This window comes from Phyllobates terribilis, unplaced genomic scaffold (genome assembly GCF_046119375.1).
Source record: "Phyllobates terribilis strain yellow unplaced genomic scaffold, ASM4611937v1 Scaffold_1__5_contigs__length_1240528914, whole genome shotgun sequence".
Lineage (NCBI taxonomy): Eukaryota > Metazoa > Chordata > Amphibia > Anura > Dendrobatidae > Phyllobates > Phyllobates terribilis.
This window is the reverse complement of record NW_027362761.1, coordinates 665,663,158-665,684,724: the sequence shown is the minus strand read 5'-3', so window position 1 is coordinate 665,684,724 and position 21,567 is coordinate 665,663,158. Positions and strand designations below refer to the sequence as shown.

The window sequence follows — 21,567 nt, the reverse complement described above, 5'->3', positions numbered from 1 at the left end:
ACCTGCACTTGCCCGCTTGACTATATTGGAAAAACCTTAAGAGAACTGAGGATACGTATAGGTGAACCTACACCTAGGCGACATCTGTAATAAACGGGACACTGCCATAGCCAGACCTATTAACGGTGCACACGATAGGCATCTCAATGACCTCTCTATTTGTATGGATGAACTCATTAAACAAATGGTCGAGGGGGATAAAATAATTCTTCAAAAGGAGTCTGCATGAATTTTAAGGACACAACCATTGCCCAAAGGGACTCAATGAACACATCCTGTATACATGTTCTATAAATTTCACCTCATTTCTCCTCAGGACTGAGACTACTCATTTGGTCCTATAGGGAATGGCTTTGTATCACCTTGTGTGATTTCTTCATTATGAGTTTTTGTCTTATCTGTGTCTGTGTGCCATCAGGTGTCACTAATATGAGTAACTAATCTGATACTCCCCCCTTTTTGGTTCCCTGATATTTCAGAGGGACCTTATGTATCCGATCTACCACATAATAATATACAGAAAGGATCACATGTGTCTCCCATGGAATATCAACATGGAAACATATATTGCTAAAGAATGGGGTTATATTCCTGTTTTGGGCCTTCTGACAAACAACATTGTTATAACACACTTCAATGGATCTGACTGACAGTCCTGGCAGACATATACACACAGTACTATGTGTTTTTGATCTGCAGTGTGGTTCTAGCACAGGTGCCCCCATCACCATGGACACAAGGGATCAGCGTGATTGCGTTCCAACATGTAGCGCTTGACATTTCCGGTTCCGGATTGTGGCTATCATTCGGCACATGCGCGGAGCTATACTTGCACCTCAGCCTGGAACGCAGAGACGTCCGAATGATTTATGGTGTGCCGATCACTCAACGCATGTGCGGACTGTCAACCTGCTCCGCACCCTGGAACGCAGAGACATCCAGCTGTTAGACGGCGCGTCAACATTACCCTGACATCCCAATATGGAAAGCGGGTTGATGGTATGGGCAGCGCACTGATTAGTTAGTCCTTGGGTGGATGAGAGGATGAGGAGGTAATTGCGACAGGTGTGTCAGGTGTAACAGACAGTCGCTCTGGATCTGTTTGTAGGTCACTGCGCCTGACATTGCAGATGCCTTCTTAATCTGTCTTCTTTTAGGACCCAGCGGCTACCTCCCTCCGGCTCTGATTGTCACACCCTGGTCTGGGTGTTTAACCCCTTTACCCCTGAAGGAGGTTTGTACGTTAATGACCAGGCCAATTTTTATAGTTCTGACCACTGTCACTTTGAGCTAATACCTCTAGAACGCTTCAACGGATACCCCTGATTCTGAGATTGCTTTTTTCGTGACATATTGTACTTCATGATAGTGGCAAAATTTATTCAATATGACTTATTTGTGAAAAAAATTGGAAATTTGGTGAAAATTTTTAAAATTTCGCAATTTTTAAAATTTAATTTTCATGCCCTTAAATCAGACCAATACAAGTACTTCTCACAAAATTAGAATACGTTGATGGCCTCAGAACGACCTTTTTGAATCAGGGCTACCATCCAAGAACAATTGAGAACCAGATTACAAGAGCCACCAGAATATCAAGGAATCATCTCCTACATTACAAAACAAAACAAGAAAGCAATCGGGTACCTCTAGTAGTCGCCTCCAATCCAAATCTGGAGGCGCTAAGGAGAGCTGCACGGAAACTACAACCCTTACTACAAAAAGATGCCCGATTACAATCCATATTTCCAGACCCCCCACTTCTGTGTTTCAGGCAGCCCCCAAATCTAAGAAGCATCATTGTCAGAAGCTCCCTGTCATCTCCACCAGCTACAGGTACCTTTCCTTGCAACCAGAAAAAATGTAAAACCTGTCCGTTTATAACGACCACAGACAAGATAAAGATTCCCAATTCACATCAGGACTACAAGATCCCAGGTACTTTCAGCTGTATCCAGGGGTGGATTAAGAGTAGCAAGGGCCCCGGGCAGTTTAAAAGGCATGCCCCCCCCCCCCCCACACACACACACCTGATGTATCACATGTCACATGATCCCCTGTGATAGATCATGTGATAGTTCACGTGAAATTAATTTGGCACATGCGTTGGCACATGCGTTTCAATGTACGGATGGTACCCAGGTCTGGAGGAGAGGAGACTCTTCTCCGGACCTGGGTACCATAGAACCTGTAAAAAAAAGAATAAAATAAATATTATACTTACCTTCTGACGGCCCCCGGCGTCTTTATCTGATGAGTCCTGGCTTGCCGGCAGCTTGCGGTAGACTAAAGGACCTGTGGTGACATCATTTAGTCATGTGACGGGTCACGTGACCGCTGACGTCGGCAGGCCATCAGAAAGTAAGTATATATTTATTTTTTATTTTTTACCATTCTTTTATGGTCACACTATATAAATCCATGCTGGTTGCATGCATTTATATAGTGTGACCAAGTTGTCAAGTACTTTTCCAAGTGATACTAAAATCGCTTGAAAAGCACTCGTCAACCCGCATGCGGAAATGCATGTGAAGAACGCTTCACATCCGATTGTCCGTGGCAGGAAACACACATGTAATCTCCGCATGCGTTTTTTCTGCCAGGGAGATGCAGAAATGCTCAAAAAAAATCCAGAGCATTTCTGAATCATGGGCACATAGCCTTACATTAATTGTATGGATTAATATTGAGCACATGTAGCCATCTATACTCAGAGGGAGGCCGCACGTAGCCATCTATACACAGCAGGAGGCCACACGTAGCCATCTATACACAGCAGGAGGCCGCACGTAGCCATCTATACACAGCAGGGGGTCACACATAGCCATCTATACACAGCAGGAGGCCACACGTAGCCTTCAATACACAGTAGGAGGCTGCACGTAGCCATCTATACACAGCAAGAGGCCGCACGGTGCCATCTATACACAGCAAGAGGCTGCACGGTGCCATCTATACACAGCGGGAGGCCGCACGGTGCCATCTATACACAGCGGGAGGCCGCATGGTGCCATCTATACACAGCGGGAGGCCGCACGTAGCCATCTATACACAGCGGGAGGCCGCACAGTGCCATCTATACACAGCGGGAGGCCGCACGGTGCCATCTATACACAGCGGGAGGCCGCACGTAGCAATCTATACACAGCGGGAGGCCGCACGGTGCCATCTATACACAGAAGGAGGCCGCACGTAGCCATCTATACATGGCGGGAGGCCGCACGTAGCCATCTATACACAGCAGGAGGCCGCACGTAGCCATCTATACACAGCAGGAGGCCACACGTAGCCATCTATAAACAGCGGGAGGCCGCACATAGCCATCTATACACAGCGGGAGGCTGCACGTAGCCATTAATACACAGCAGGAGGCCGCACGTAGCCATCTATGCACAGCAGGAGGCCGCACGTAGCCATCTATACACAGCAGGGGGCCGCACGTAGCCATCTATACACAGCGGGAGGCCGCACATAGCCATATATACACAGCGGGAGGCCACACGGTACCATCTATACACAGCAGGGGGCCGCACGGTGCCATCTATACACAGCGGGAGGCCGCACATAGCCATCTATATACTGCAGGAGGCTCCACGTAGCCATCTATACACAGTAGGAGGCCTCACGGTGCCATCTATACACATCAGGGGGCCGCACGTAGCCATCTATATACAGCAGGAGGCCACACGTAGCCATCTATATACAGCAGGAGGCCCCACGTAGCCATCTATACACAGCAGGAGGCCGCACGGTGCCATCTATACACAGCAGGAGGCCGCACGTAGCCATCTATATACAGCAGGAGGCCCCACGTAGCCATCTATACACAGCAGGAGGCCGCACGTAGCCATCTATACACAGCAGGAGGCCGCACGGCGCCATCTATACACAGCAGGAGGCCGCACGCAGTCACGCACACACACAAACATATACAGACATATACAGTACAGACCAAAAGTTGGACACACCTTCTCATTTAAAGATTTTTCTGTATTTTCATGACTATGAAAATTGTACATTCACACTGAAGGCATCAAAACTATCAATTAACACATGTGGAATTATATACTTAACAAAAAAGTGTGAAACAACTGAAAATATGTCTTATATTCTAGGTTCTTCAAAGTAGCCACCTTTTGCTTTGATGACTGCTTTGCACACTCTTGGCATTCTCTTGAAGCTCATCAATAGAATGCCAAGAGTGTGCAAAGCAGTCATCAAAGCAAAAGGTGGCTACTTTGAAGAACCTAGAATATAAGACATATTTTCAGTTGTTTCACACTTTTTTGTTAAGTATATAATTCCACATGTGTTAATTCATAGTTTCGATGCCTTCAGTGTGAATGTACAATTTTCATAGTCATGAAAATGCAGAAAAATCTTTAAATGAGAAGGTGTGTCCAAACTTTTGGTCTGTACTGTACATACACGCATAAACACATTTGAAACACAAAAATACGTATAAACAGACATCACACAATGATATCTGCCTGCACACACACTCACTCACTCACTCAATCACTCACACACACTCACACACTCACACACACACACACTCACACACACTCACCATCCCCCGGCTCGGCTCCAGTCCTCCAGCTCCTCTCCGGTGCAGCAGTGCAGTGCGCACTGCGTGACGTCACACTAACAGACACGGCCGCGCACAGGGCTGTGTCTCCTAGCAGTGACGCGGACGGGCCAGCACACAGGGAAGTTAACAGGTGCAGTGCTGGTCCGGCCGTAGAAGAAGTAGCGGCCGTGCGCCGCTGCTTGGGGAGCGGTTCGGGGGCCCCCCCACCTCTGACTGCCGGTATGTGCCGCGGCGCCGCACATATTATAATGAGGGCAATCTGGCCATGGACCCAGGCCCCCTGGAGCCCCGGGGCCCCGGGGGTCTGTAGCCAAGATTGCCCTCATTATAATCCGCCTATGGCTGTATCACATCTAACGTAGTGTACTTAATTATATGTTCCACATGTCCAGCTGGGGGTCTTTAAGTAGGGGAGACAGGGCAAAAACTTAGGACAAGGATAAATCATCATCACCACACAAAAAAAGAATAGAATAGATCTACCTGTAGCCAAGCATTTTGTTTCCCCGGATCACGGCATAAAAGACATGAAATCACTGGTATTAAAAGGAAACTTCAAATCTCAAAGAGAAAGAAGAATCTCAGAATATAAACTGATGATGACCTTTTACACTTTCAGAGCTGGAATGAATGTGTCGCATGGATTTATGTCATTCTACATCAACTAAGGAATGTGCCCCTCAGACTTGTGAGGCCATCATAACACTGGACCTAGTCAAAGGACAATAAAACCTTCACACTCCTTATCTATTAACTGCTAAAATATTAATAGCCAGAACTGTTTATCTCTTCCATAATAACTCTGCTTTCCATCACCTGTCTTATTTATTGCATTATTTTTGTGTCTTATTGTGTATAAATATGTGACTCTTCAGATTTTGTGGTATACTAGCCTGATGAAGAGACCTGAGTAGTCTCGAAAGCTTGCAATGTGTTACCTTCTTTTCAGTTAGCCATTAAAAGGTATCAACCACTGAGGACTCTCAAATCTAAATATTTTTGAACATCATCAAGAAGTTAATTTATTTCAGTTCTTCAATACAAAAAGTGAAACCCATATTAAATAGAGTCATTACAAACAGAGTGATCTATTTCAAGTATTTATTTATGTTAATGTTGATGATTATGGCTTACAGCCAATGAAAACACAAAAGTCGTTATCTCAGTAAATTAGAATAATTAACAATAAAACCCTGCAAAGGCTTCCTACGCATTTAAAAAGATCCCTTAGTCTGTTTCAGTAGGCTCCACAATCATGGGGAAGAATGCTGACTTGACAGATGTCCAGAAGGCAGTCATTGACACACTCCACAAGGAGGGTAAACCACATGCTGAAGAAGCTGGCTGTTCACAGAGTGCTGTATCCAAGCATATTAATGGAAAGTTGAGTGGAAGAAAAACGTGTGGTAGAAAAAGGTGCACAAGCAACTGGGATAACCGCAGCCTTGAAAGGAATGTTAAGAAAAGGCCATTCAAAAATTTGGGGGAGATTCACAAAGAGTGGACTGCTGCTGGAGTCATTTCTTCAAAAGCCACCACACACAGGCGTATCCAGGAAATTGGCTACAAGTGTGCATTCCTTTTGTTAAGCCACTTATAACCAATAGACAACGCCAGAAGCATCTTACCTGGGCCAAGGAGAAAAAGACCTGAACTGTTGCTCAGTTGTCCAAGGTGTTTTCAGATAAAAGTAAATTTTACATTTCATTTGGAAATCAAGGTCCCAGAGCCTGGAGGAAGAGTGGAGAGGCACACAATCCAAGCTGCTTGAGGTCTAGTGCGAAGTTTCCACAATCAGTGATGGTTTGAGGAGCCATGTCATCTGCTGGTGAAGGTCCAATGTGTTTTATCAAGACCAAAGTAAGCGCAGTCGTCTAACAGGAAATTTTAGAGCATTTCATACTTCCCTCTGCTGACAAGCTTTTTGGAGATGGAAATTTCATTCTCCAGCAGGACTTGGCACCTGTCCACATTGCCAAAAGTACGAATACCTGGTGTAACATGGTTTCCGGACATGTTCTTGAGGGGAGATATGTATCACTGAGGTTGGCAGCTTCAGTGATGTAAAACCGGGAAAGCATGCTCCAGCACACATACACTGTGTGCAGAATTATTAGGCAAGTTGTATTTTAGAGGATTATTTTTAATATTGATCAACAACTATGTTCTCAATCAACCCAAAAGACTCATAAATATCCAAGCTTAATATTTTTGGAAGTGGAGTGTTTTTTTTTAAGATTTGGCTATCTTAGGAGGATATCTGTTTGTGCAGGTAACTATTACTGTGCAGAATTATTAGGCAACTAAACAAATATAATCCCATCTCACTTGTTTATTTTCACCAGGTGAACCAATATCAGTGGACAAAATTTAGAAATAAACAAACATTTCTGACATGCAAAAACAAAAACCCAAAAAATTAGTGATCAATATAGCCACCTTTCTTTATGATGACACTCAACAGCCTTCCATCCATAGATTCTGTCTGTTGCTTGATCTGTTTTTGATCAACATTGCGTGCAGCAGCCACCACAGCCTCCCAGACACTGTTTCGAGAGGTGTACTGTTTTCCCTCCCTGTAGATCTCACATTTTATGATGGACCTGTGGCGCCCCTGAGGGTTCAGTCGCCACAGAGGTACTGCACCTCACCCAGAGGTGTGGTGTCTCCTTCACTCAGGTAAGGACGGAGTGCTGCCCGGAACCCCAACACCTGCATCCAACACTACACTGCTCCAGGCCAGCTGGAAGGGCAAGACGCAATGTATGTTTCTGCTGAGCCCTGACCCTGGCTGGAGTGGGGGGAACCCAGAGGTAGGGGGGTACCAGTAGTGGGTGTGGGTGGAGGAAGTAGTTTAAGGGAGCACTATGGTAGTAGGTATATATAAAGTGAAGCCATTTTAGGGTGGCAGAAGGGAGTGAGAGGGCAGTTCAGAAGAACAGTCTGGTAGCAGAATCTCAGTAGGAGCTCTGCTCCTCAAGTCAAGGCCTAGTGATAGAGGCCCAGGAGGGTAGCAGAGGAGTAGGCTCCATTCTAAGGAGGATCCTAGGGGGTACAGCGAGTGCAGGAAGGCACCTGTACGCCCCAAATCTGTCAGAAGACAGAGGGATCGTAGGCCGCAAGAAGGGGACCGGCCCCTGGCCCAGTCGTGTACTTCAGGTCTCGGCTGGAAAAACCGGAGGCTTCTGGCTTATATAGTCAGTTGCCTAAGCTGCATTCTAATCCCCAGGAGGGTCAAGCAGGTCCGGGAACTCCGACGCACAGGAGGGACTTCAGAGCACCCGAGCGGGATTGAGAGTGGGCAGCGCAGGGCAGGAGGGAGAAAGACCCAGCGTGAAGTCGGTCTAGCTAGGAACACAAGAAAGTGGGGTTATGTCCGGTACTCCTAATCTGCCTGAGGAAGTGCTGAACCCCTGCCTAGTGAACGCAGCGCGACGTGGGAGGCTGGCACCTGTACAGTGCACCAGCGGAACTGCAATAAGAACTGTGAGTAAAGACTCGGATGACTGCACTGCACTGTCTCCTTCCATTCTTTATCTGGGCCACCCTTCCCTCACCGCACTACAACGCCCAGCGCAACCTTTCACATCCTACACTGCCCTGGGGCTAGCTCTACCTGTGGAGAGCCACACCATCCCTGCTGCCGTAACACCAGCTCCAGAGGACTGCTCCGCAGCGGCGGCACCCTTTAGCCGCGTTCCACAGGTGGCGTCATGAACACTTTCCCAAATCCCCTATAAAGCTTCCCCTTTTTGCTGACCGCCCTGGGTCACGGACCGAGCCAGCCACCGTGATATCCCCCGGCAACCAGAGGTCCCGGCTGCCGAGTACCCCACGGCCCTGGGGGCGCGTCAGACCACAGGTTCTCTATGGGATTAAGATCAGGTGAACAAGGGGGCTATGTCATTATTTTTTCTTTTTAGACCTTTTCTGGCCAGCCACGCTGTCGAGTAGTTGGATGCATGTGATGGAGCATTGTCCTGCATGAAAATCATGTTTTTCTTCAATGATACCGACTTCTTCCTCTACCACTGCTTGAAGAAGTTGTCTTCCAGAAACTGGCAGTAGGTTCTGGGAGTGGAGCTTCACTCCATCCTCAACCCGAAAAGGTCCCACAAGTTCATCTTTGATGATACCAGCCTATACCAGTACCCCACCTCCACGTTGCTGGCATCTGAGTCGGAGTGGAGCTCTCTGCCCTTTACTGATCCAGCCTCTGGCCCATCCATCTGGCCCATCAAGAGTCACTCTCATTTCATCAGTCCATAAAACCTTTGAAAAATCAGTCTTAAGATAATTCTTGGCCCATTCTTGACGTTTTATCTTATGTTTCTTGTTCAAAGGTGGTTGTTTTTTCAGCCTTCCTTACCTTGGCCATGTCCCTGAGTATCGCACACCTTGTGCTTTTTGATACTCCAGTAACGTTGCAGCTCTGAAATATGGCAAAACTGGTGGCGAATGGCAAACTCGCCTGACCTAAACCCCATAGAGAATCTATGAGGTATTGTCAAGAGGAAGATGTGAGACACCAGACCCAACAATGCAGATGAGCTGAAGGCAATCAAAGCAACCTTGATATCAAAGCAACCTGGGCTTCTATAACACCTCAGCAGTGACTCAGGCTGATCGCCTCCATGCCACACCGCATTGATGCAGTAATTGATGAAAAAGGAGCCCCTACCAAGTATTAAGTGCATTTACTGAACATACATTTCAGTAGGCCAACATTTTGTATTTTAAAATCATTTTTCAAGCTGTTGCTATGAAGTATTCTAATTTAATGAGATAATGACTTTTTTCATTGGCTGTAAGCCATAATCATCAATATTAACAGAAATGAAGACTTGAAATAGATTACTCTGTTTGTAATGACTCTATATAATATATGAGTTTCCCTTTTTGTATTGAAGTACTGAAATAAATTAACTTTTTGATGATATTCTAATTTTGCGAGGAGCACCTCTGTCACAGAAAATAGTTAATAAATAAGATTTTCCACATGTCTACGTTACATGCAATACGCCTCCTTGTCCAGCAATTTTTTCGTTGTATCTTAAAGTTGTAAACACCATATCTATACCGAAGACATGGAAAGAGGCGGCGCTGCGGTTATGCTAGTGGATGAAGTGTCTTGACGCCTGAGAAATAGAACAGTTAGTAGCAGAAAGATTACTAATATCTGAAATGTGTTCAGCAATCCATCTTTTCAACTTATGTGTAGTACATCCTGCATATGATTTGTTGTATGTTGTACATTGAATGATGTACACCACGTTAAGACTATTACAGTTGATTTAAGTTTTAATATTGAAGTTTTGCTGACCATTTGTACTGGAAAAGGTTTTGGTGACATGTGCAAACCTGCACATGCCACAATGATTGTATCTGCATTTAAAGAAACATTCACAATTTAACCATTGTGGTAGGACGACTCGCTCAGCCTCTTCTGGAAGTAGGCTCAGGAACCGGGTTTTCTCTGCAGGCTTTATTATATGGCATAAAGCCCTGCAACTCCAGCAAACATAAACACTGCCTTACTGGCAAAACACCAAACCAAACGATAAATGGTAGCACAGTCCATATGTGTGTATGTGTGTGTGTGTGTGTGGTTCACGCACACAGGTTATGTCCAGCCTTCAGCTCCATCCTGAGCTATGGCTGTCCAGTCTGTAGACCTTGCCTCTCCAAACACAACACCAAGAAAAAAAACAGGACTGAACATTTAAAGTTTGCTCAGCCACACCCTGAGGGGGAGGTATGGAGAATGACTTCCCTCCCTCTCTACATCATTCCCATAAAACCACACCCTTTAAAAGAGAAAACTCCCAACACATAACATGCTAGCAGAAATTCAGTAGGACTCAGTTCGCACAGGAAAGCATCCTGAGTGACACATATCCCCCCTCGCATATAACAATAGTGACTCTGTCACATATCCCCCCCCTCTTCCCAAAGCCGGGGGTTTGGTCACCTTCAGACACCAAGCAAGGAATGCTGGAGAGGGCATCAGCATTAGCGTGTAACTTCCCAGGTCTATGCTCCACGCGAAAATTAAAGTCTTGGAGACCTAAGAACCACCTAGTTACTCGGGCATTCTTACCCTTCTTTTCCCTCAACCGTCTCAAAGGAGCATGGTCTGACACCAATTTAAACTTTCTGCCAAGTAGGTAATACCTTAGTGTGTCTATGGCCCATTTTATGGCTAGGCATTCTTTCTCTACAATGGCATAATTTTTCTCGCAGGACGAGAGTTTCTGGCTCATATACAGGATGGGATGCTCTTCTCCATTTATCTCCTGCGACAGCACAGCACCTAGGCCAACTTCTGAGGCATCTGTCTGGAACACAAATTCTTTAGTGCTGTCTGGTGCGACCAGAACCGGCTGTTTACAGAGTGCCAGCTTCAGCTGTTGGAACGCCATCTCAGTTTCAACCGTCCATTTCGCCATCGTTGTTTTTGTGCCTTTCGGGACTGTCCGTCAGTGGTGCGGCAATCATGGCAAAATTTGGGATAACCCGCCAGTAATATCCTACGTTTCCAAGAAACGCTCTCACCTGCTTCTTGGAGAGTGGTTGCGACCATTTCTGAATTGCCTCGATTTTATTAACCTGTGGTTTAATTTCGCCTCTCCCAATGACGTAGCCTAAGTACTTGGCCTCCTCCTTCCCAATGGCACATTTTCTCGGTTTTATCGTAAAGTCTGCCTTCCTTAGAGCATCTAGAATCGCCTGTACTTTTGGCAGCTGATTAGCCCAGTCTGGGCTAAAGACGACAATGACATCAAGGTAGCTTGAAGCATACTTCTTATGTGGGCCGAGGATCCGATCCATGGCCCTCTGGAAAGCTGGTGCCCCATGCTGTTCGAAAGGCATTCGGGTGTACTGGAAGCACCTATCAGGTGTTGAGAAAGCTGTTTTCTCCTTGGCCCTCTGGTACATAGGGATCTGTCAGTAGCCCTTCGTCAAGTCGAGGGTGGTAATATATCTCGCAGGTCCAAGCCTCTTGATGAGTTCATCAACGTGGGGCATCGGATATGCGTCACACTTGGAAACCTCATTCAGCCTGCGGTAGTCGTTACAAAATCTCCACTCCCCATCAGGCTTTGGCATGAGAACGATGGGACTCGACCAACCGCTCTTCGATTCCTCTATAACGCCGAGGTCCAGCATCCTCTTCACCTCAGCTGAGATTACCTCATCACGGGCTTCAGGAATCCTATAGGGTTTGAAGTTTACCCTAACATGTGCTTCCGTCAGCACATCATGCTCGACCACCTACGTACGCCCTGGCAACTCCGAGAACAGGTCATGGTTCCGTTGCAGCAGCTCTCTACATTGTTGCTTCTGTGACGGCGATAGAGTCTTTGCTATCGTGACGTCCTCGACTTTGGCTTTCGGACTGGCTCCCAAACAAGAAGCCCCCAACGTTTCTCGATCTCTTGCTTGAGCAAGTTCACATGGTACACTTAGTGCGGCTTTCTTCCGCCAGGCTGGTGAACTTTGTAGTTCACTTCACTGAGTTTCTCCACCACCTCATACGGGCCTTGCCACTTGGCCAGGAACTTGCTCTTGACAGTGGGAATAAGTACCAGAACGCGATCCCCAGGCTGGAACTGCCTGAGCTTCGCTGACCAGTTATAGACCCTTGCCTGGGCCTCTTGTGCATGGAGGAGATGAGCCTGCATCTGGGCGACATGTTCTATGATGCTCCGGTGGGGCGTAACCTCGGATTCCCAGGCTTCCTTGGCAATATCCAGGAGCCCTCACGGATATCGTCCATACAGTAGCTCAAACAGGGAGAAACCTGTAGAGGCTTGTGGGACCTCTCTTACCGAGAAGAGCAGGAACGGTAGCAGGTAGTCCCAGTCACGAACGTCCTTCTCTACGACCTTTTTGAGCTTCGCTTTTAAGGTTTTATTAAAGCGCTCCACCAGGCCGTCTGTCTGCGGATGGTAGACGGAGGTTCGCAGCTGGGTAATCTGAAGGACTTTACACAGCTCCTTCATTACTTTGCTCATGAACAGGGTTCCTTGGTCCGTTAGTATCTCCTTCGGCAGTCCGGTCCTGGCTAACATATGGACAAGTTCATGGGCTATGCTCCCACTCAACGAGATCATCTGTGGTACCGCTTCCGGATAATGGATCGCATAGTCCATGACCACCAGGATGTATTGGTGGCCCCGGGCTGATTTGACTAAGGGCACCACTAGGTCTAGGGCAATCCTTTCGAGGGGATTTCTGTCACAGGGAGGGGGATTAAAGGACTACAGAAGTGGGAGGAGGGCTTGGTTATCTGGCAGGTGGGGCAGGACCTACAATAGTTTAGGATCTCCCGGTAACACCCTGGCCAATAACACCTCCTCAATATCCTCTCCTGAGTTTGCTCGACCCCCCAGGTGTCCCCCCAGAACATGCGAATGGGCCATATCTAATACCTTCTGTCGGTAGGGCCCTGGAACTAACAGCCGCTTCACTATCTCATCACCCCTTGGTTTGGTCACCCGATACAATAACTCCTCCCTGAACTGCGACGTGTGGGTACCTGGTGTCTACCCCCGGCTCTTGAGCAACCCAATTACAGACAGTAACATTGTCCCATGCGCCCTTCAAGGTCAAGTCCCTAACTTAAGCAGACCAAAAGTTCTCTCCTGCCACCTCTAACTCAGGGAGGTCGGCCTTCTCAGTCACTGTCTCATCCTCGTCGCCGGCAAGGACACAGAATGGGAACTCATCCCCTTCAGATGTCGACGGGGGTATTTCCTTAGGGACCTGGAACTTGTCCATGTGACTCAGTCTTGAAGGTTGGTACTGATTAGGGTCACTAGACACCCTGAATCCAACAGTCCAAGCACCATCACTCCATTAACGGACACGGCACACGCTTGCGGCCCCTCACCGGGTCGACAGTCCACACTACAGGCTGGATATGCATAATAGGAGACCCGCCTGCCTAGGCTGCAGTCCATGGGCTCGGGGGACAATTGAAACCTGGCAGCTACGTGTCCAGGGTTGTGACACCGCCAACAGACTAGATCTTTAGCAACAGTCCTTGTGGCACCTTCAGTGGGAGTGGCACACTCCCCAGTGGTGGCTCTAGACCCCTTCCATGGTGAACCCGCCCCCTTTTGGGTATCCCAGTATGGAGGAGTGACCATTTCTTGTTTCCTGAGAGATTCTTCAACCACCTGGTCTGGTCTACCAGGCCGATGAAGTTATCTGCGTTCTGGGGTCACCCTGGGCAACCTAAGTCTGTACTGGCTTGGGAAGGGAGTGCAATCACCACCCGCTCAACCATCTGGGCCAGAGTGGAGGACTCTGGCTGCAACCACTTCTGAACGAGATGCAGTAGGTCAAACATCTGCGAGCGAGGAGGTTTGTAGCTGGCATACGCCCAATGGTGGACTCGTTTTTTTCTCTTCAGTCATTTTCTCTGTTTGCCCAGTGGCCCCTTGCAATCCCTGCTTCAGACACCATTACCCCAGGTAATCTGGTACTATCTTTTTTTTCCTATACTTTACATCAGCACAATTTTGGAACCAAAAATTTTTTTTGCTAGGAAGTTATAAGGGCTAAAAGTTGACCAGCGATTTCTCATTTTTCCAGCAAAATTTACAAAACCATTTTTTTAGGAACCACATCACATTTGAAGTGACTTTGAGGGGCCTTTATGACAGAAAATACCCTAAAGTGACACCATTCTAAAAACTGCACCCTTCAAGGTGCTCAAAACCACAATCAAGAAGTTTATTAACCCTTCAGGCGCTTCACATGAATTTTTGGAATGTGGAAGAAAACAATGAATATTTAACTTTTTTTCACAAAAATGTTACTTTAGACCCATTTTTTTATTTTCTCAAGGGAAACAGGAAAAAATGGACCCCAAAATTGGTGTGCAATTTCTCCTGAGCACTCTGATACCTCATATATGGGGGAAAACCACTGTTTGGGTGCACGGCAGGGCTTTGTAGGAATGGAGCGCCATTTGACTTTTTGAATGTAAAATTTGCTTGAATAATTAGTGGACGCCATGTCGCGTTTGGAGACCCCCTGATGTGCCTAAACAGTGGAAACCCCCCACAAGTGACCCCATATTGGAAACTAGAGCCCTCAAGGATTTTATCAAGGGGTATAGTGAACATTTTGAACCCAGAGGTTTGCATCGGGTACTCGGGTATGCACCATGTATTGCAGGTGCTTGAGTGTTATGCTCGAGTCCTCGCCCCACATGTTTTGCAGTTGTTATACACCCAAAAAAAGATGTGGGCATCGCTTGTGCATGGCAGGCAAACCCTGCAAGGTTTTTTTTTGCTGTATAACAGCCGCAAAACATATGCGGCGGAGACTCAAGCATGTCACTCGAGCACCCGCGATACTCGGTGCATACCCGAGCACCCGATGCAAACTCAGGTAGCAAGCACTTGCGCTCAACACTAGTCGCCATATCGTCATCATTTTTTTTCCTTTACTTTTGAAAAAATCCCAATCCCAACCCTAACTCTAGCACAACCCTAACCCTAGTACAACCCTAACCCTGGCACAACCCTAACCCTGGCACAACCCTAACCCTGGCACAACCCTAACCCTAGCACAACTCTAACCCTAGCACAACCCTAACAGTAGCACAACCCTAACCCTAGCACAGCCCTCACCTTAACCCTAGCACAGCCCTAACCCTAACCCTAGCACAACCCTAACCCTAACCATAGCACAACCCTAACCCTAACCTTAGCACAACCCTAGAGTTTATTTTTTACGCCGTTCCTAGTGCAGTATAAGTGATTAGACGACTCTATTTCCCGGGTCGGTGCGATTACAGCGATACCAGATTCATATCAGGCTTTTATGATTGACAGCTGTCACACACTAAAAAATGCATTTTTTTGCAAATACTTGTTTTTACATCACCATATTTTGAGAGCTATAATTTTTCAATATTTTGGCCAACAGAGTCATGTAAGGGCTTGTTTTCTGTGGGAAAAGTTGACGTTTTTATTGGTACCATTTTCGGGCACGTGACATTTTTGAACGTTTTCTATTCCGATTTTTGGGAGGCAAAATAAACAAAAACCAACAATTCAGGAATTTTTTTTTTTTTTTTTTTTTATGCCGTTCCATGTGTGGTAAAATTGATAAGACAGTTTTGTTCTTTGGGTCAGTACGTTTACAGCGATACTACTTTTATATCTTTATTATGTTATGGTGCTTTTACACAATAAAAACTATTTTATAGAAAAAATAATTTTTTGCATCACTTTATTCTTAGAGCTATAACTTTTTTATTTTTCGACTGATGGAGCGGTATGGCGGCTTGTTTTTTGCGAGACAAGATTATGTTTTCAGCGGTATCATTGTTATTTACATTTGTCTTTTTGATCGCGTTTTATTCCATTTTTATTTGGCGGTATGATGATAAAGCATCGTTTTTTGATTCATTTTTTATTTATTTTTTTACCGTGTTCTCTAAAGGGGTTAACTAGTGGGACAGTTTTATAGGTCTGGTCGTTCCGGACGCGATGATATCAAATAAGTGTACTTTTATTGTTTTTTTTTCTTTTCATAGTAATAGTTATTTAAGGGTACAGTTTATTATTTTTTTATTATTTTTTCTTACAATTTTTTTTTCCACTTTCTGACACTTTCTTTTACTTTTATACTTTGACCTACTTTGGGACTTTCATTTCTTGCAGGCTTATCGCTTGCAAAGTATAGGGATGCAGGAGCATCCCCTATGCTATACAGGCTGTCAGCCCTGCAAACACAAGTTACTTTGATCGTGCACCGCACATGATCAAAGTAACTTCCTGATGTCTGATGACCGGGATGTCGTCATGACAACATTGGGTCACCATGGTAACAATCGGGACCCGGAGTCTCAATTCAAGGTAAGAGGGTCTCCCTCACCTCTCCTTGCTCCCAGAATGCTGCGATTGACTTTAATCGCAGCATTTCGGGGGTTAATGTGCCAGGAGCAGTGCAGGACCACTACTGGCACATAATACAGAGTGTCAACAGTTATAATTAGCTGACACCCGGCAGCGATCGCCCTGCACAGCTTCTGTGTGAGCGCGATTACATAGTGCGTAATTGTACGTACCTGGTCCATAAGGCCCAGGGCACAGGGATGTACTATTACTGCCAATGTCAGTAAGGGTTAAAAACTTTTAGTCTGCTTCAGAGAGTCACATGTGATATGTTTCTTGGCTCTGGCTTGGAGTACTAGCAGTCGGCTAGGTTCTTCTCTGGTGTCCTTGGAGGACTGTTGGCGTTTACAGCAGGTAGGATCTAAGTATATATAAAGTTATAAAATCATTATACTACCACCGATATTAATGAAAAAAGCTTGTTAGTGATGCACATTGCATCACTAACAAAGCAATGGGGGCAGTGTACATAGCAACTAGGACGTGACAGGTTCCTTTAACATTTTTTTCCTGTGAACTCCAATTTCTCGACGATTTTGAATGTTTTATTTTCAGTCCTTCAAGTGGAGTAAAAGTGTGACACTGTTGTTCTCAGCAGCGATCTGGCAGTCAGAGATGAAGAGATGATTCCAGGGGTCCTCTCCATGCTGTTCTCCTTCCATTTTTCCACCCATTTCAACATTTTCACTGCCCCTCTGACCTCCTTGTAGGGTCTGCCAGAAAAAATGCTCGGATTTCCTATTGACTCCCATTATACTTGTTAATAGAAACAAGCACTCGAGTATTAGAAACTGGTCGGTTCGAGTAACTAACATCCGAGCATTTTATTGCTTGCTCATCTCTAGAAATTAACTTTGTTTCCCCTAACAGCATGCGGCTTCCAGTCAGAGGTATGCCAATGCGGCTTTGGTCACTGTTTAGTTTACAGTGAGTGGTGGCTGTAAGTACACCCTGGCACTTTGACTAACAGCCGTCTCATTGCAGAGCAAGCTCTCAGTCAGTACTAGGGCGTTCTTACAGCCACCGTTCACTATGTGCTAATCGGTGACTGAAAGGGTTGATATTGACTTTTAGGACTGCTGCTACCAATAGTTGGCACTATAGTGCAAGTCCGCTTTGTCTCTGAAGAGGCAATTTGCATATTTAGTTTCCCAGAGCAGCATGCATGACATAGAAGTCTACTCACTCTAACATGCCAGCTGTGGAATGTCACTGTCCACAAGGAGAAACATTACCCCTTAGATCACTGAAGCTATATTGGCACGCTTCTATGACTAAAAGCCAGAGACTGCCAGGAGGAATGAAGTTCAGTTGCTCCTGGCAGCAGTGCTTTCAGTGCGGTGGCCGAACAGCTTTAGAATAATATTAGCCTGCAAATTAACCCTATATCTGCAGGTCAATGGCTTCTGAGGACATGACAAATTTCCTTTACATTCTGTACTTCAGTGCAATTACATAGGATATGAGTCAGATTATTGGTGCTCATGACCATGTAACCAACAAGGAGTAGGAGATGAACATTAGGCCTACTCGCAAGTGTGTTGATAGTGATAGGAAACATTTATAAAATAAAATAAAATAAATGCATTTAACATAAAAACATGATTTAAACACTAGATAATTTTTGATGGCACCCTTCTGTTATGGCTCTAAGTTATATACACTCCTCAACATTGAAATTGCAACACAAAGAAAGAAAAGTCATACAATTTACAGGATCGATTGGATTCCAAACATATCAATTTATTCAGTGTTGAATATGAGCATCATGAACTTACATGCCTTGATATGCTATCAATGAGGCTATTAATGGTTGTTTGAGGAATTTCCTGCCACGCTGAATGCGCTACAGCACGTAAATCATCAAGATCCACTGCTGGCAGCTCCCTTTTCAATTGCTGACCAATGATGTAGCAGATGTGATTGATGAGAGATAAGTCCAGAGATGCTGCAGGCCATGGTAGCCTGTTTACGTCATGCAGGCTGCTTACAGTAGCACGGATAACATGCTGTCTAGCATTGTTGTGTTGAAAAGAGGCCCCTGGGTTACTGTGGAGAAATTTCTGCATATATACTAGTATCAGACACGACACGTGGGTCATGCTGCAATGATGATGCGACTGGCTGGCTAATCATAAGAAGAGCTGAGGATTTCGATAGGTACCTGGTGGTACCCCCACTCCCATGCAGGGCATCAGTCGTGGCTAATGGAATGGTACATGTAAATCGATTCACACTAACTCTAATGTACACACATGCATTTATATTTTTGTTTTATGATACTCTGTATTTACAATGAATGTTATCAAAGCGGTTTAGATCAGTCACTTAAATATGTTGTCAGCAAATCTTGTAATAATATAGGATTATAAGATGTATATTCAAGAGCATATTTTGAATGTTTAATATTTCTATTAACTCACCTTTTTTAATCTAAGGTCCAGTGCTATCTCTGTAGTAAAGATTCTTAGGGTACTCAGAGTTTTACGTCCTCTTCGAGCCATAAATCGTGCTAAAGGTTTGAAGGTAGGAAAAATACAGTAGTAATTCTTTTTTTATGATTAATTCTCCACCATGTTTGCTTTTTTGCAGTTCCATTTACACTTGCATTTCTTTTTTTTTTTACCTTCAACAGCATGTAGTCCAGTGTTTATTTGTAGCAATTAAAACCATTGGTAATATTGTCTTGGTAACAACGCTTCTACAGTTCATGTTTTCCTGCATTGGTGTACAATTGTTCAAGGTATGTGATTTAAGAATACATCTTTCATTTTTATCTTAATTGCTTATAGTTTCTATGCTAAATTGATGACTTTTATTTTCATTTACCTTTTAACTTGTCATTTGATGTCGATAAAACGTGCTGTAGATGAATGAGGAACAGGGTCCTAGGATCACTACTAGTGATAACCGAGCACTAAAATGCTCATTAACTGAATCAAGCACAACGTACTGCTCAGGTGCTCGACTCGAGTAATGAGTATAATGGAAGTCAATGGGAAACTCGAGCATTTTCCCGGCAGACCATCCCAGAAGGTCTCAGGGGCAGTAAAATCGCTGAAATGGATGGAGAAAGTGCTCAAATGGAATAGGAAAAGCATGGGGAAGATGCCTGGACGCATCTGACTCCCAGGTCGCTGCTGGGAACAATGTTGTCAGAGTATTACGCCACTTTTACGGACTGGCAATAAAACATACTAAACCGAAGATAAAATGGATTTTACAGGAAAAATGTTAGGAAACATTCTTTCCTATATAATGACTTGTATATTCAGCAAAATTAAAAAGAGAAAAAATGCCTCCTCCACCCCTTAAACTATATTCACACATAGCATTTTTGCACTCTCTTTGCTTTCAATGCTGGAAAAACGCTGCAGAAATGCTGAAAGATTTGACATGCTCCTTCTTTAATAAATGGGGCAGTTTTCCATTTCAGCAGCATACAAGGATTTCTGGAATATCATGTTAAACTCCACTTATTAGTCTATATAACAAAAAAAAGAAAAACCCTCAAGGATAAGAGAGCTCATACGACCAGAGTTTTTTTGAACAAAATTATTACTTTATTTAAACATTAATACATAATTAAAAACATTATGGTGCTACACAAGGAGGAGGACACTGCTGACTCTAATATAGTTTTAATCACAGTCCGGCATAATTAGGGTACATAAGAAAAATCTCGAGGGTACAATATTAAAGCATGCAAAAATATGTATCTTTAAGTAGTTATTGCCTCAATTCGTTATTTCTTAATCCTGTTTGAATTAAAGTGACCAGTGCATAGTGCCATTAGCGATAACATTTTTAATATTTCCCTTATTGGACCCATATGATATCTATCAATCCCTAATGAGTATTTATGTATTCATATGGCTAACATGCAGCCCGACTACCAATAAGGTTACATAGAGGATTAAGTCCCATCTTGATACCTGTCCCTGTTAAAGCCAGTATATATAAGCTCCGCAATATGAATTAATAATTATTAGTACTTACTTGCGAAAATATAAGAGTACTGCCCGTGCCCCTACGTGCGTTTCACCCTCGCTTCGTCGGGGGGCATGTTTTTAAGGTGAGCAGATATTGCCTTATATAGGGACATGTTGTCTAATTTCATATCCGGCCCAGTGTGCGGTACTATTTCCGGGTAGCGCTGACCCTTGTCGGCGCATGCGTCGTCGTACGTCACATCCCATTAGGTACTTCCGCCCGCCGACAGTGGAACGCAAGCGTGCCACCGCTGCTAAGCAGTGATGCACACGCCAGCGCGCCAGACGTCAGTGGGCGAAAGGTCCGGAGCGACAGCGGCGCGCATGCGCACTGGGGAGCACAGAGGAAGAATTATAGACGTCACGGGTAAGTATAGTAAGAACTCATCTTACGTTGTTCAAATATAACTATATACCTATGCTCCTCATCATAACTGTTGGTCTATAAAAAATGATTATTTGAAGGGTGCCATTACCTTTTACCGTTTCTCCCCGACATCACATGATGTCAGGAAAAGGGGGTTTACAAGATTATATAGAGAGGAGAGACGGGAACAATATTCCATTCCATATGGGGCTACTATTACAATTTTAAGCCATATTCGAATATCAATATGTCTTAACACACATGTGTCTAAGGCCATCAGGGCTCAAATCGCAGCGCACTGGGGAGCACAGAGGAAGAATTATAAAAGTCACAGATAGATATAGTAGAAACTCATCTTACATTATCCTACTAATATTATAAATGCGAAAGTTTGTGAGTATGTATGTTTGTTACTCTTTCACGAAAAAACTACTGGACGGATTTGCATGAAACTTTACAGTAATATAGATTATACATCGGAATAACATATAGGCTACAATTTGTAATGATTTTATGTAATTTTGGTCGTAATATAACGATACATGTCAATTAAGTCGGAAAAAAATCTGGCCTCTGAGAGCTATCTTGGCGTACGCTGCCTAAACCGTTGGAGTTACACAAAGATGATGTACCGTAGAATTGTTTGTCTTGAATAGTTCTAAATAAAAGTCCTCGACAGCATATATCTACCTTTTA

General features: G+C 44.7%; 1 protein-coding gene across 1 annotated transcript in view; it reads left to right on the top strand.

The window, feature by feature from the left end:
• The window catches only part of CACNA1S (calcium voltage-gated channel subunit alpha1 S), a 1,485,309-nt gene that overhangs the window by 705,697 nt on the left and 758,045 nt on the right, over window positions 1-21,567 (top strand). The window contains exons 22-23 of the mRNA XM_073685020.1: window positions 18,951-19,038; window positions 19,148-19,255. Of these exons, the coding sequence (XP_073541121.1) occupies window positions 18,951-19,038; window positions 19,148-19,255 (196 nt within the window). The remainder of the gene's footprint in view (window positions 1-18,950; window positions 19,039-19,147; window positions 19,256-21,567) is intronic.